Source organism: Erpetoichthys calabaricus, chromosome 7, assembly GCF_900747795.2.
Source record: "Erpetoichthys calabaricus chromosome 7, fErpCal1.3, whole genome shotgun sequence".
NCBI lineage: Eukaryota > Metazoa > Chordata > Cladistia > Polypteriformes > Polypteridae > Erpetoichthys > Erpetoichthys calabaricus.
In genome coordinates this window covers 84,127,000-84,142,259 of record NC_041400.2, presented here as the reverse complement: position 1 = coordinate 84,142,259, position 15,260 = coordinate 84,127,000, and the positions used below count along the sequence as shown (strand labels likewise).

The 15,260-nt window shown below is 38.8% G+C and overlaps 1 protein-coding gene across 1 annotated transcript in view; it reads left to right on the top strand.

Annotated features, from left to right (window-relative positions):
* Positions 1–1,269: 1,269 nt before the first annotated feature.
* LOC127528737 (nucleolar protein 6-like) overlaps positions 1,270–15,260 on the top strand; it is a 108,045-nt gene continuing 94,054 nt past the window's right edge. The window contains exon 1 of the mRNA XM_051929452.1: positions 1,270–1,406. Within this exon, the coding sequence (XP_051785412.1) occupies positions 1,380–1,406 (27 nt within the window). The 5' untranslated portion in view covers positions 1,270–1,379. The remainder of the gene's footprint in view (positions 1,407–15,260) is intronic.

Sequence of the window (15,260 nt, the reverse complement as noted above, 5' to 3'; positions counted from 1 at the left end):
AGAAGTACTGTAGTATGTAATATTCCCAAATCAAAACTCGCTTTCTTCCTAGCATTGGTTCCACATTCCCTAGTATAACCTAGATACTGTACTGTCTTTAATGGCTGTTTCTTTGTACTGGTGTTCTTATGTAATGCAATAGCGTTGATCGTTTCACATTACCCTTGTTAATCCACTCGCAGTTTCGAAGAATTGATAAGACTCCATTCACATTTTGTATTTTGAACATAAATCTTCTGCATCATGAGCTGTCATAATAATTACCAGTCCATTTAATTTTAAAGCAGTCTTTATTAAATCACCTCGTCTCCAACCTAGATATTTTCCATTTTCTCCTCTATGACACTTTTTCCAGTCCCCTTTCTTACCGCGATATCTAAACTACATTACATCGAGTAATGCTTATACTGTAATCAGTTCTCTCGCCAATGAAAAGTGTTTGTTTAACGTGTTTTTTCTGGATAATAAGATGACCGTAACCATTACTGAACACGTTATAGAATCTATTTCGCTGTGACTTCTTTAAGAATGTCTTTCCTGTTATATGCAATATGACTAACAATCAGTGTCAGGCTTGCACGGATGATTTTGAAAGCTATAGAAATACAGAAAAAGGAAATCTGATTTTTACCGGTATCTGAATTTTTCACTATATGATTTTTAAACAAGGTTACTCGCTAAGTGCGCTTTGTGGAATACCTTTCAGATCAGCGGTCATTACGAGCTCATAGCACGGCGCAACTGACCCAGAATGTCGATTGTAATAAGGTTTCAAAAAGTTGTAATAAAATTGGATGTAGTCGCCGGTATGTTTGGAGATCATAAGAAATTGTACAAATTTACCCTAATTATCACAACTGTTAAATAAACAATACCGAGCTGTTGGATCTTTGAAGAAGGATCACAAACCATTCTGCCATCGTGCTTTCCTTTTATTGAAACATTACATTCTAAATAACGCTTTAAAAGTTAAGGGCACTCTTCATATGTGCATTTTGTTCTAGATCCCCCTTCTTTGTAGTACATCTACCTGTTCAGTAATGACTGAAGCAAACAAATTTGTGTAGCACTACCGTCTATATATTTGTAAGTCATACATTTATAAAATAACCATATCATAAAATAAAAAACAATAAAAATAAAAGTCAGTTATATATTTTATGTGGTTTAGTAACGCTTCCAACACAGCGGATCTGCCAAATTAAAAGTATTTTTGATCCGGAAATAGAATGTCACATGATTAAATCGTCATTGTTCATGGAGGCGGTCACGCACCAATAGGAAAAACGCTAAAGTAACGTGACACTTTTTCTATTGTGGACTCATTTCGGATTACACGTGTGTAGCTTAATGTTAATGTGTTTAAGAAAAAAGTAAAAATGAAAAGAAAAGGTCAGGCAGAAATGGTGAGTGTATTAAAAGCGATATAGTTAATATTTTACTGGTCATTATCTCTTGTTGTTTCTAGTAATTCATTTTAACATGTGCTTGCGTTTTAAGTCGCTTTTAAGGTACAAAAGAGTAATAATGCTCGAGGTCTTGTATTGTTGCTTGAACTTTTTACTTTTTAATTAATTCATTCCTTTTCTCCTGTATAATAAGTGGAAGATAGCGATGTATAGTAATAGGGTGTTAGTTTTTACTTCTGTCCATTAGGCTCGGGTTGTTTGGTTTCTAACAACCTTATTTTAACTTTGATTTTGCATTCAAACACGAAAGTAATATTCCATAGTTTTCATTGTTCTATATTTGATTGCTAGATGTTATTCGCAAATTTCAAAGCAGACCTGTGAAGTTTAACTCTGAAAACCCGATATGTTAAAGTAATAGCTTAAACAAGCTTCGCGGGCCGTGGAAAGCAAGTTAGTTAGATGTTAATTGGTGTTTTATCGATTCGGGTTGTTTTATTGAATTGTACCATCGTAGCACAAATTTATAGTTCTAGAAGCAACTAAGGAGTGATTTTCATAGATCTCCTCGAATTATCACGTCTTTGCGCGCTGTTTCTCTTTTGATTTAAAGCATGCTTCATCCAAAATGCCGTCCTACCAGTCAGTAATAGTACACGTGTAGCTGCCTGCCTGCCGTTTCCTTACGCACAACGATGTCATGTAGCCTGCGTTTTAAGATGTATTACATATTATTGTCGCTTTACCGGGCTGCTTTGATTGACAGCAGACAGTAAAACGATATAAAAAAAATGACATTTTTGATAGTTCTTACTTCAGTCACTTTGGCGTGCGCACAATATGTTTTGTTACAAATAAATTATTCGGCAAAGAAAAACGAAAAATAAGACTTGGTAATAATTATACTAATTCATTACTTAACACAAGAATTCTGTACAAAGATTTGTAAAAGAAAAAAGTTACAATAAATGTACTAACCAACTTTAACGCCATATGTGGTGACTTCCTCTTAGAACAATATTACCCAGGTAGTTTAAAAACATTTCCACGGGAGGGGTTTTGTCGTGGAACTCAAATTTCACTTAAGTGACGTGAATTATTAAATGAACGATTAAAACCGGGTGAATGAAATAAAATTTTAAGTTCTATTAAAAATTAAAAATCCCTTACCTGTCACGACCATCCCTTTTACGTTTTGGATGGATCTGATTTTCACAGCAGGTGTTACTATCCTGTAAAATACTTTGCTGTAAAAATATGTGAGACGTTGCTTGTAAAATGAACACTGTATAGCTGAAATTGTCAAAAATGCATTTTAAAGGACTGTAGGATGTCTTATACTGTATCAGTTTCATATTTAGTGTGTCTCTCCATCCCATCCACGGGACAGGAGAATGCTTTCCTTAGCTTAGCCTTTGTTTTTGAATTGCTCTTTTGTTTACAGAATGAGCACTGGACAGCTAAAACTGAGATAAACCTATTTAAAAGACTCTAGAATGCCTTCTATGTCACTTTATTCTCCACAGCCCCCCTTTCCCCCCCCACTGGAGCAGAGCCAGAGAAATGTGTGCCACCTGTCTGCTGCTTGCAAAATGAATACTTGGCAGATAAAATCATGCCAAATCCATTTAAACTGCATCAGAAACTCCACACAGAGTCATAGCAAGGTTTGGTGCAGCCACCCTTCTATTTGGTATCCTGGCTGCAAAGTCGTGAAATGTTATACAGCTCTGATGTGCACAAAACCGAGTCCAAAACAGAACTGAGGGAATAAGGAAAAGGTGGAGGCTTTTAAAGGGGAAGACAAGAAGTGAAGTCAGAGGGGTCGGGCTCATAAGGGTCTTCAGCCATAGGCTCGAGCCCGAACATGACATCAGAGGGGCTGGAGCCGACGTGGTCTTCCACCATAGGCTTGGACCCGGAAGTGACATCAACAGGGCCAGGTGGAATCTCCCGTGGAAGGTCTGCAGGAAAGCAAGAAAAAGAATCGGTGCACTCTTCCACATCCCGGTTTGATTCGGAATTGCCCTTACTCAAGCCCTTTAGCTGCCTCCCATGCGCATGTGTATAACAACTGATTGTAGGAAGTCTTTTACATCACTATCTACTGTACTGTGACCCTCCATCCCATCTAGCTGCAAGTATAATTATATAGTAGTACTACTTATTTTCTGTTGATTTTGATGTTTGCACCTTTAACACTAGAATTACCCGAGCCTACGAAAAAACTTGTAGATCTGTCCCACCTTAAAACGCTTCGCACTTCTCCGTCAGCCTCTTTTGTCCTTTAAATGTGTTGATAAGCAGCAAACAGCAAGCAGTCTGCTATCACATCCCCTTCCGGCACACAGTTTTCTCAGCTCAAGTCTGCTTACCTACTTGTCAGTTGCTTAGAGCTGTATAGAGTGAGAAGTCATGCAAAATGACACCTTTTATAAATACTATATCGTTATTTGGAACACTTGCATTTCATGTGTGTTCCGTGTCTACAACAATCTATGCACAGTAAACACATCGTTAAAACAGAAACGTTTTTCATGTTTTAGTAATAATTGACAAAATGTAGGCATGAAGTGTATAATGTGTGAAGCCTGAACTCCAAATATACTTTTATCTTTTGTGAAAGTGTATAAAGATAACAGAACAAATGTGCTTTTTTCTAAGGCTATAACCGAAGAAAAAGAAACCAGGTTAGTGCTGCCTGCTGTCCTGCCTTCTTGGGTAGTATACTGGTTAGAGCTGCCGACTCCAACTCGTAAGGTTCTGGGTTCGAGTCTTAACGTCTTCCAAAATAAACGTTTTGAGTAGTAAGCTGTTCTTATTGTTAATATTATACAATAAAAGCATACATTTGATTTGCGACTGTAACAGCCGCTGTAAATGTATAGTACTTGTCAAAGTTAGCATCTTTTTTTTAGTTTTACTAGTTTTACTTTATTTACTTCCTACAGCATAAAGTCACAAGTATACTGCAGAGCTTCCTCTGTTTGATCGTCAAGGGCATGCTCACAAATTACACTTGTAATGCCACGAAAAATACCTGCTGACACTTTAGTATGCAAGCAATGGTACGAGAATGCAGTTAGACTTTTTTTGGGCACATACACCACGCTAGTGTTTAGATCTGGACGGTTTAGCGTTGGCGAGCTCTGTAAGCCGTGCTGTTTCTTTGAAGGACAGGTGATTGGCAGGATGACGCCGGACTTTCGCCTTTACCCCCTGGTGTAGCTGCGTTGTTCTTATATGTGAGGGGACGTTTCTTGCGGGGATGGCTTCTGTATTCTCCGATCTGAGTTCACCTCTGTTATAGCGCGTCTTTATTTGAAAACAGCAGTGTCAGATCGGGGCGAGCGTGAACGCTAACTTTGACAAGCACTATAAATTTACAGCGGTTGTTACAGACGTAAATCAAATGTATGTTTTTATTGTATAATATTAACAATAATAGCAGCTCTCTACTCAAAATGGCAAACTTGAGAAGCTGCCAGCATCGAACCCAGAAGCTCTTGATTAACAGAGCTATAACAGAGGTGAACTCGGATCGGAGAAAACAGAAGCCCTCCCCGCAAGAAATGTCAACTCGCATAAAAGAACAATGCAGCTGCACCAGGCGTAAAGGCAAAAGTCCGGTGTCATCCTCCAACGCTACACCATCCAGATCTAAACACTAGCGTGGTGTATGTGCACAAAAAAGTCTAACTGCATTCTCGTACCATTGCTCGCGTACTAAAGTGTCAGCAGGTATTTTTCGTGGCATTACACGTGTAATTTGTGAGCATGCCCTTGACGATCAAACAGAGGAAGCTCTACACTTCACTTGTGACTTTATGCTGTAGGAAGATAAGTAAATAAATCGGCTCGCATGTTATTTATTTGGATCAAATAAAGACGCACTATAGCTATTTATCTATCCCCTTAGCTGTTTTTATATATATTATATAATAACAGTTATAAAGACACTTGTTCATGTTAATTGCAGTCTCAATTTTTAAAAATAATATTTTAAAAGGAGCATCCCACATGAAAAATACAACGGTCTGACTGACAGTGCATACCACTTTATATGGTTAAAAAGAAAAAAAAAAAAATAACACTTTCTTTCCAGCGGGGAATCGAACTCGGGTCTCTAAGGTGCAACAGGCCTGCTGCGAACTGATCGGCTGAGCAGTCTGTGTCAACTATCCGCGACTTAGTATGTATCGTGATCGTGATTTAGAGAGAATAAAAGTGAAAAAAAAAAAAACGGAAACTTTTACAAGTCCTATAAATGTACACCGTGTGTTAGACGCAAACCAAGTGTATGTGTGTATTGTATAATATTGACAATAAGAGCAGCTCATTACTGAAAACAGCAAATATAGGAGGTAGTCGGGATCGACCCGGGGACGTTTGACTACAAGTCAGCAAATCTTACCACTACTGTATATTATATAGTTTATGCCTACATTTTGTCATTTACTACTAAAATATGAAAAAATGTTTCTGTTTTAAAAATGTATTTACACAGATTACTGTAGAAACGGAACAAACATGAAATACGTGTGTTCCAAATAACGATCTATTATTTCCACTCTAAAACTCTAGCAGTTCAGTCACTCCCAGATAATCAAACAAGGCATGAGCTGGGAAAACTTAGTGAACGTTCTGCGACGGTGGGGGATGGAATAGCCGGCTGCTTGCTGGCTCGTCTTAATCGGCATATTTAGAAGACAAAAGAGAGGTGAGAACGGTTTTAAGGTTGGCCGGATCTACGAGTTTTTTCGTGGACTCTGGTAATTCTAGTGTTAAATCATTCATATGTATTATCACTTGCTAATGATGTCTGATAAATAAATAAGTAAATAAATATTTATAATGGGTTGGGATAATCTGCAAATTTAACCAGGAGAGGTTGGGTGTGAATACAGCGTGTTGCCAGACCCGCCACATGTATTTATATTCTTTTCCAAATCATTTATATACTTTAAAAATGGCAGCAACCCTAGCACTGACCAATGTGGGGTACCATTTTTAACAACAGCGAATTCTGATTGGGTTCCTCACACCATAACCCTTTGCTTCTTGTGTCTGAGCCCATTTTGCATGCATCTGCACTCTACATTGTAAACTCCCTTATATTTTAGTTTGATGCCCACCTTATCAAATGCTTTCTGAAAGTCAAGATAAAGAAAATATATGTTCCACTTTGGTCATGTGCTTTTCTTGCTTCATCATAGAATTACAGCATATTAGTAAAACGCAACCTTCCTCTTCTGAACCCAAGCTGACTGTTCAGTAAAACTCCTGTTCGTGTCATGTGTTCCTCAATCTTTTCCTTGATCCTGTCCTTAAATTTGGTCACATCTGACATAGGCACATCAAAAAATGTCTAAAAACTGCAAAAAGGGTATAATTGAACAGAATCTGAGGTAGTAGCAGTACTTTTTTTCAAGTTTTGAAATAAAAAAAACATTTTGCTCACATCTGACCCAGGCACATCTCAAAGTGCACAGTATTAGCAATAACATTTGTTTCCCTTTTGAAATATGAGATCCTCCCCCAATTTAAAGGGGTGGTCATGACAGGCACGTTTCATAGAACTTTTTCATTCACACGGTTTAATCACTCATATGACAGAGGTTAAATTTGAGTTCCATAACAACATCATTACTGTGGAATTTTTTTTTTCCCCAGAAAAAAAACTACCTGAGTAAATGGCGTATGGCGTGAAACTGAATTAGAACATTTATTTTAAAATGACTTTGTGTAGAGTTCTTGGGTGTCAAATAATGAATCATTAATTATAATTATTACTAGTATTTTTTTACTAAATTATTTTCCATTTTTCTTTTTTGATGAACTCCCATTGAAGAATTTATTGGTAACGGAACATATTGTGCGCACACCAAAACAACTGAAATAACAACTAACAAAGTGGCATTTTTTTGTTACCATTTTAACAAAGTTTGCTGTCCACCTTCAATCACAGAGCAGCCCAGTAAAGCGACAGTAATACACTTGTAACCTTAAAACGCAGACTTCATTCTATCGCTGTATATGACGAAACAGTGGGCAATGGACTGCTCATACATGTTTACTGACAAACAGGCAGCATTTTGCATGGTGTACGCGTTAAATCAAAAGAGAAACTGCATTCAACACAAGGAGATCGGTGACAATCACACCTTAGTGTGCCTGTGTGAAATCAGTAGGGACAACTGAATTCCAAGAGGCAAAGATATATTTATAACAGGAGACCTATATAATGGGCATAGGAATTTCAAATGTTGTCTATGCCTACCTTTTTTTTTTTTTTTTGATGACTGCTTGTGTCATATTCAGCCCTTCGTTCATTATTCTGGCACAAGCGTAACCAGCCTCTCATTGAAATTCATGGCCTTCCCCTCAGCAGTGGTGTGTACTTAGAAATATTTTCCCGTGCGTGTCTCCACCTCTGACGTCATTTTCACTGCGACTCCCTCCATCACAGCGCGGGATTTAAACCAGCTTTTATGTGGCTCAGGAATGTGCATGGGAAGCCCGTACCAACACATGTTAACGGCACATACATTCAACAATGAAAAAGAAAAAAAAAAAGGCCTTTGGCATCTATTTCAATATAATAGTTTAAAGTTTCAATGATTTCATTCAGCACTGGTGAACTAAGTAGAATTGATAATTGCCAAACCTATGTTTAGTCGCATTTGCGATCATTTTAGTTATAGTCTAGAGCCCATACCAGACCATAAGCTGCATGTGGCCTGTGGGCCACTATTTCAGTAAGCCTGCTCAATGTTATCCCTATCTTTGTTATTCAGCCAGGCTTCTTTCACTGCTATAATATCATAATTATGTTCTGCTACATACAACTCCAACTCACTTGTTCTGTTTTTGATATTTGTAGCATTAAGTCAAGCTATTTTTAATGTCTTACTCATTTTACTTTTGCACTTAAACTTTGAATTAGAATTTACATTACTGTTCATATTTATTTTCGCTATTGTTTTTTCCTGCATGTATAGTTCTAAACCTGGCCTGTCCTAAACTGCATACCCCAAACCCACACCCATTTCCTAGCATCGCTTGGGTTGTGAAAACAGTGCTGAAAGTGTTAGTCCAGTGTGTTACTCTGGCATCTGTAAAGACACCTCTTGTATAAGCAGTAGACCTGAGGATTAATCTGGCTGTAAAAGAGCTAACAATGTTAGTTCTGAGCATTATTCGAACAACAGTACAGCTGTGTCTTATGTGTCAGGCCCAAGTGTTACCCAGGCATTGGTGTAGATGTGTGTTCTCCTAGCCTCATAATGGCGTCTTGTAAGAAACATTTTTCAGTGGCACAGGTGTTGCATGCTTTTGTCAGTGATACGAGCAGTGATGATGAGGAGCCTGTTATCAGCAGTAATGATGAAGTGAATCTGTCTTCAGGCAGCGAAATTGAAATGGACAGTGAAACAAAAAGTGATTTTGATGAATCCAAAAGGGACTCTTGTGTTTGGGCTTCTGTTGACCATGCTTCAAATAAACTATCACCACCTCATTTTGATTTTGTGGGGAAACCAGGAATAAGTGAATGATGACAGTCAGGATTCACTTACTTGAAGTTATTTCTTAATAATGATGTGATCAAAAGAATTGTTGAGGTGAACCATTATGCTGAACGGTGTCGGGTAAATGACAGTACATATGACCAATTTTCCAGTTCAAAGATATACTGCACAAAAGACCTATTTTGACAGTATATATGGTATTAACCTCATTTTTTATTAATATTCATTTTATATTATTCATTATTTGTGTCATTATTATACTTTTTACATATCTGAATTTGTACGTTTAGTGTTTTTGCATGTTTTACAGTAGAAAGATCCATCCATCCATCCATTTTCCAACCCACTGAATCCGAACACAGGGTCACGGGGGTCTGCTGGAGCCAATCCCAGCCAACACAGGGCACAAGGCAGGAAACAATCCTGGGCAGGGTGCCAACCCACCGCAGCAGTAGAAAGGTGACGTTTAATAAAAGTCATTTTTCAAGCCAAAAAATGCAGTACTTTTTATGTATTTTTTTGAGAACAAAAAATGTAACATTAAGGAGGTTAAACAATCCTCTGCTATCCTACTTATGTACTCCCCAGTACATTTGTTCCCCTCTGTTTCAGATGTAACCCGTTGCAGTGGGACATGTCCCATCAGTTCCAAAAGTCCCAGTGCCTCATAAACCTATACTACTGCGCGAAGATTGTAATTGTAAAATGTTTGCAAGTTTGCACTGTGCATGTTTAGTAAAAAGGGCAGACACCTTTTGACTTACAGGATCTTTTGAAGCAATCAGGTTTTTGAGAAGTGTGCAGGAGGAGTGATAGAGCCGAATTTCATTTTGCATTCTAGTTTCATATTGTATATTTTGTTTTTACACGTTTTGTATGTTTGATTAGCTCTAAAACAATCAAACTTTCTTGTTTTACATTGTTTCCAAATATGGATTTTTTTTATCCAATCTTAAGTATAGTAGTATGTATTGTATGTGAATTAAGTGTATTGTCACATGCCTAATAAGGATGTATAGTTTTATGAGCAAATAGGCAGCTAAAAAGTACTATGCTTTGGGACAGATTGTGAACTGTACTGTGATCGTTGCTCTTACCAGCTGAAGCAGTTCCATTTCTGTTGCTGTTGCTGGCTCCACATTCATGGCATTTAATGAGTCAGCTGTGCTCTAAAAACACTTGTTTTGGGATCCCAGACTGCTGCCCCGGTAAGCCCTTGTTAAAACCTGGCCATGTATGTATCGAAGTGTAAAATGGCTTATTGAGGTATGCTACCAGTCTGGTACAAATATGTAATGGTGCCTAAGTCCAGTTCTAACATGTCATAGGATATAAATTGAATGGTAGCATATCTCCATGGAATGAAATGCACAAGGGTGTAGTTGGCTGTCTATCTGCCAGCTGGTTGTACCAGAATTTAAGATGGAATGGAAAATCTGAATATTTTGCATATTTAGCCAGTAGATGTCACTAAAAGTTCTTCCAACATACAGTATTTTCAAATTTGTAAACTGCTACATCCTTTTCTTTTGTACACTATCTCACAAAGATGACACTAGTATGTGAAAAAACATTTTTCACTTATAAATATGGTAAATCACAAGACTTTTATTGTGGAATTTGTGGCCAACACATTTTGCTATATTACAATGGGCCTTTTCCTTTGTACACTGTCTAACAATAATAGTGTGGACGAAGACTTAGACAAGACAGCAGGTGTGGTTATATAGCAGCTTTATTTTTCATCGTCACAGTGAGCAGAGTTTCAGAAAAGCAGGCAATCAGTATTACATGACAGCATCAGGGCTCTTCTGAATCCCATCTGTCGGGTGGGGCAAAGTTTTATACCCCTAGAACGTGTGATTTAATATCATTATGGAATGCAACAGTCATCTCTCAAGGTTGAAGTTTTAAGCAGCTTCATTTCTAAAACAACTAGGGGCTCTGCCCCCTGCTCGCTTCGCTCGCCCCACCCCCTGGTGTTGGGAATGACAAAGAGCGTGATGTATGAATGAGATATAGAATAGTGTGAAGGTGTAGATGATGCAAATATAAAGCAAACAATAAAGTGTGCGCACAGTGTAAAGGTTTTATTTGAAAATTTCTTTGTACACGCCGTTTAAGGTGTAAAAGGTAATTCCAGGTCAGAACTTGTAATGTCAATGAAGATGGTTATTCTTGTGAGCAGAGTCAAGTTTGTCAGAGCTTAGAAAGAGTGTGTCTCTCCAGGAAGTAATGGAATCACTTGGGTATTTATGTTTCCCACATTAATATTTTTTGGACATAATATAGTGCGTTGTGTTAAAAGGGGCATTTGGTCTAATGAGATTGCTGTTCCAAATCTGTCTGTAACTAAGTCATCGCAGATACTTGCTTGAGGAATTGTAATAATATGTGGGTGAAGTCCATCTGTATTGGTGAGTGTACCATCTTCCAGTTGTAATAAGCAATTGTTATGATCTGGTTCTGGACATCGTATGTTTTTTTACTAACTGTATCTTTTGAAAGGCAATGCCAATTGTCTGCGTATTTTAAGGTGCACTGAACAATAGCTGAGAGCATGGCATGTGTAAGAATAGCTAAGCACTGTCTAAAATCTCCTCCTAATAAAAGTACCTTTCCTCCAAAGGGAATATTATTAATCATAAACGTTTGTAGAACTTTATGAATGGTGTTGAGTAAGTGACTGGATGCCATTGTACATTCATCAATAATTAACATTTTTGCAAGACGGATGTCACGTGCAGATCTAGGATGTAGATTTGTGCATATTTGGGCATTGTTGATTTGTTTCAGGGTGCACTGTTCCAATGCGATGCAGTATTTGTGCACATATGCGAAAGCAGTATGGGCCATTGCCTTTTGGTGGCCTGATATTTACTCCGGTAGATGCAAAAGCAAATGAACCATTGTAGGATCTAATGCAGTTCATAAAGTTTTTACTTTTAGGTACATCGTTAGTTAGAAGCTTTAGTTGAGCTTTGCGTTTTTGGAGCCGAGACATTTTTTTCTTCTAGAAATATGGATAAGTAATAAGGAGTATTGCACTCACTGTTAATATGGAGCCTTTTCTGCGGTTTGAACGGTTAATAGTGCCTTATTGTAATGAGATCCACCTATGCTGCATAGTGTGAATTGTGTTTGGTCCCGTTATCCGAGCGGTATCGTTTTGTACCTGTGATCGTGAATTCATGACTTGTTTGTTCTTGAGCGTGAGAAATATGGATAAGTAATAAGGAGGATCGCACTCACTGTTAATATGGAGCCTTTTCTGCGGTTGAACGGTTAATAGTGCCTCATTGTAATGAGATCTACCTATGCTGCATAGTGTGAACGTGTTGAGATGACGTATGTTTAATACGGATGGTTCATTTAGAAATGGGGCTTTGTGTGTCATTTGTTATTTATGTTTACTGTGGTCGTGGGTCTGAATCGTCGTTTTTGTGTACGTTTCGTGTGCTATGTCCGATGTCTGTCCCGTTTCGTGTCCAATTGGGGCTTTGTGTGGTGCTCTTGGCTTCTTTTTTTTTGTGTGCTTGTGGCTTGTTGAATCCTCCTCTTTGTGTGCATCCCGTTTCGTGTGCAATGGGATTAAATCCTCCTCTTTGTGTGTGTCCCGTCCGTTGCTTGTGTGTGTGTGTGTGTGTGGGGGGGGGGTTTGCGGGCTCTTTTTTTTTGTGTGCCAGGGGCTTGTTGAATCGTCCTCTTTGTGTGTGTCCCGTCCGTTGCTTGTGTGTGTGTGGGGGGGGGGGGGGGGTGTTTTGCTCCGTGCGGCGCTGTGTGCGTCGCCTGCGTTTGACTCCTTTTTTCTGTGCTCACTCCTTTTTTTCGGTGGTCCTGTCCGCCTCTCGCGGCGCCTCACTTCTTGGGGCGCCTGCGCAGTACGTCTTTTTGCGGCTACGGCCCATGGCCGGATGTCCCTGCGTCCATCCGGTTTAGCATTCTCGGTAGTAATGTGGATGATCTGCTTAGCCCTCTCAAAGTACACCGTGTCCTTGACTGAAGTTTCTAAGCTTTGCAGAAAGATATTGGTGGCTTGCAGCTACAAAGAGAAAAATAATAAAATAGGCAGGTGCAAGCTTTTCATGATAAGAGGAAACGGGTTAAGGCAGACTCATGTTTTGGAATGCTTAGACCTTGAGTCCCTTGGACAAATATTTTTCTGTTTGCTCATCAAAGCATGCTTTTACATAATGTATGATTTTGTAAAGCTTACTTCTGCTTAACTTCTCAGACATGGATTAGTACAAGGGAACGAAGAGAACATTCATCTTCCACAATAGATAGATAGATAGACGTTTGGGGATTTGAAAATGTGTTCCATGGCATATACTACTGACTGATGTGCATAAAATTTTACTGTGGATTTTTTTTTTATTGTGACCTTGTAAACATGGCATCATTTGGTCAGCCAACACACCACATTCTGGTATATTGTTATTAGTGCTGGGCGGTATACCGGTTCATACCAAAAACTGTTGTATGTTTTTTTTATGATATGGATTTTTCTTATACCGCAACACCGGTTTAAATTGCCTAAACGACGTTCGGAGCGTGGCGCAGCGGGAAACTGGTTCAAGTGGGGGACCTTTTTCACTGCTACACCGCTAAACACAGATTTGTTGCATTAGGGTTCTTTTTCACTGCTACACCACCAAATAGTGGGTGGTAGCATAGGAATGCTGAGCTGTGAAAATGGACAGAGAGCCTGGAGATACTTCAGTTTTTAAAAGGTCAGATGTGTAAATACTGTTTCTATACTACTGGATAATACTGCAAGCCAAGTTGTACTTGTTTTATTTGTTTTCAATACAGTGTAATGTACCTGGGTACTGTGTAATAGTGTGACGACATGTTGACCTTATTCTCGCCGTTTATGTCAAGATTAAAGTCGACATGTTGACTTTATTCTCGTAATTTGTCATTAAAGTAGAACATCGTAAACTAAACTTCATCGTAAAATGAATATTTAATTTACTAGATTTTCTCAAACCCCATCATAAGTTATATAGCACATTAAATGCTTTGTGTTAAATGATTCTTAAACTGACTTCTTCTTGCACTAAGAGGAGGCGCCGGCAGCGATCTGTAGTCAAGATACATTCACTTCATGATCTTCCTTCTCTCTGAACATTTAGAATGCTAAAATAAAATACTTAATACAGTAATCCCTCGCTATATCGCGCTTCGCCTTTCGCGGCTTCACTCTATCGCGGATTTTACAGTGGTGTGAAAAAACTATTTGCCCCCTTCCTGATTTCTTATTCTTTTGCATGTTTGTCACACAAAAATGTTTCTGATCATCAAACACATTTAACCATTAGTCAAATATAACACAAGTAAACACAAAATGCAGTTTGTAAATGGTGGTTTTTATTATTTAGGGAGAAAAAAAAATCCAAACCTACATGGCCCTGTGTGAAAAAGTAATTGCCCCCTGAACCTAATAACTGGTTGGGCCACCCTTAGCAGCAATAACTGCAATCAAGCGTTTGCGATAACTTGCAATGAGTCTGTTACAGCGCTCTGGAGGAATTTTGGCCCACTCATCTTTGCAAAATTGTTGTAATTCAGCTTTATTTGAGGGTTTTCTAGCATGAACCCGCCTTTATAAGGTCATGCCATAGCATCTCAATTGGATTCAGGTCAGGACTTTGACTAGGCCACTCCAAAGTCTTCATTTTGTTTTTCTTCAGCCATTCAGAGGTGGATTTGCTGGTGTGTTTTGGGTCATTGTCCTGTTGCAGCACCCAAGATCGCTTCAGCTTGAGTTGACGAACAGATGGCCGGACATTCTCCTTCAGGATTTTTTTGGTAGACAGTAGAATTCATGGTTCCATCTATCACAGCAAGCCTTCCAGGTCCTGAAGCAGCAAAACAACCCCAGACCATCACACTACCACCACCATATTTTACTGTTGGTATGATGTTCTTTTTCTGAAATGCTGTGTTCCTTTTACGCCAGATGTAACGGGACATTTGCCTTCCAAAAAGTTCAACTTTTGACTCATCAGTCCACAAGGTATTTTCCCAAAAGTCTTGGCAATCATTGAGATGTTTCTTAGCAAAATTGAGACGAGCCCTAATGTTCTTTTTGCTTAACAGTGGTTTGCGTCTTGGAAATCTGCCATGCAGGCCGTTTTTGCCCAGTCTCTTTCTTATGGTGGAGTCGTGAACACTGACCTTAATTGAGGCAAGTGAGGCCTGCAGTTCTTTAGACGTTGTCCCTGGGGTCTTTTGTGACCTCTCGGATGAGTCGTCTCTGCGCTCTTGGGGTAATTTTGGTCGGCCGGCCACTCCAGGGAAGGTTCACCACTGTTCC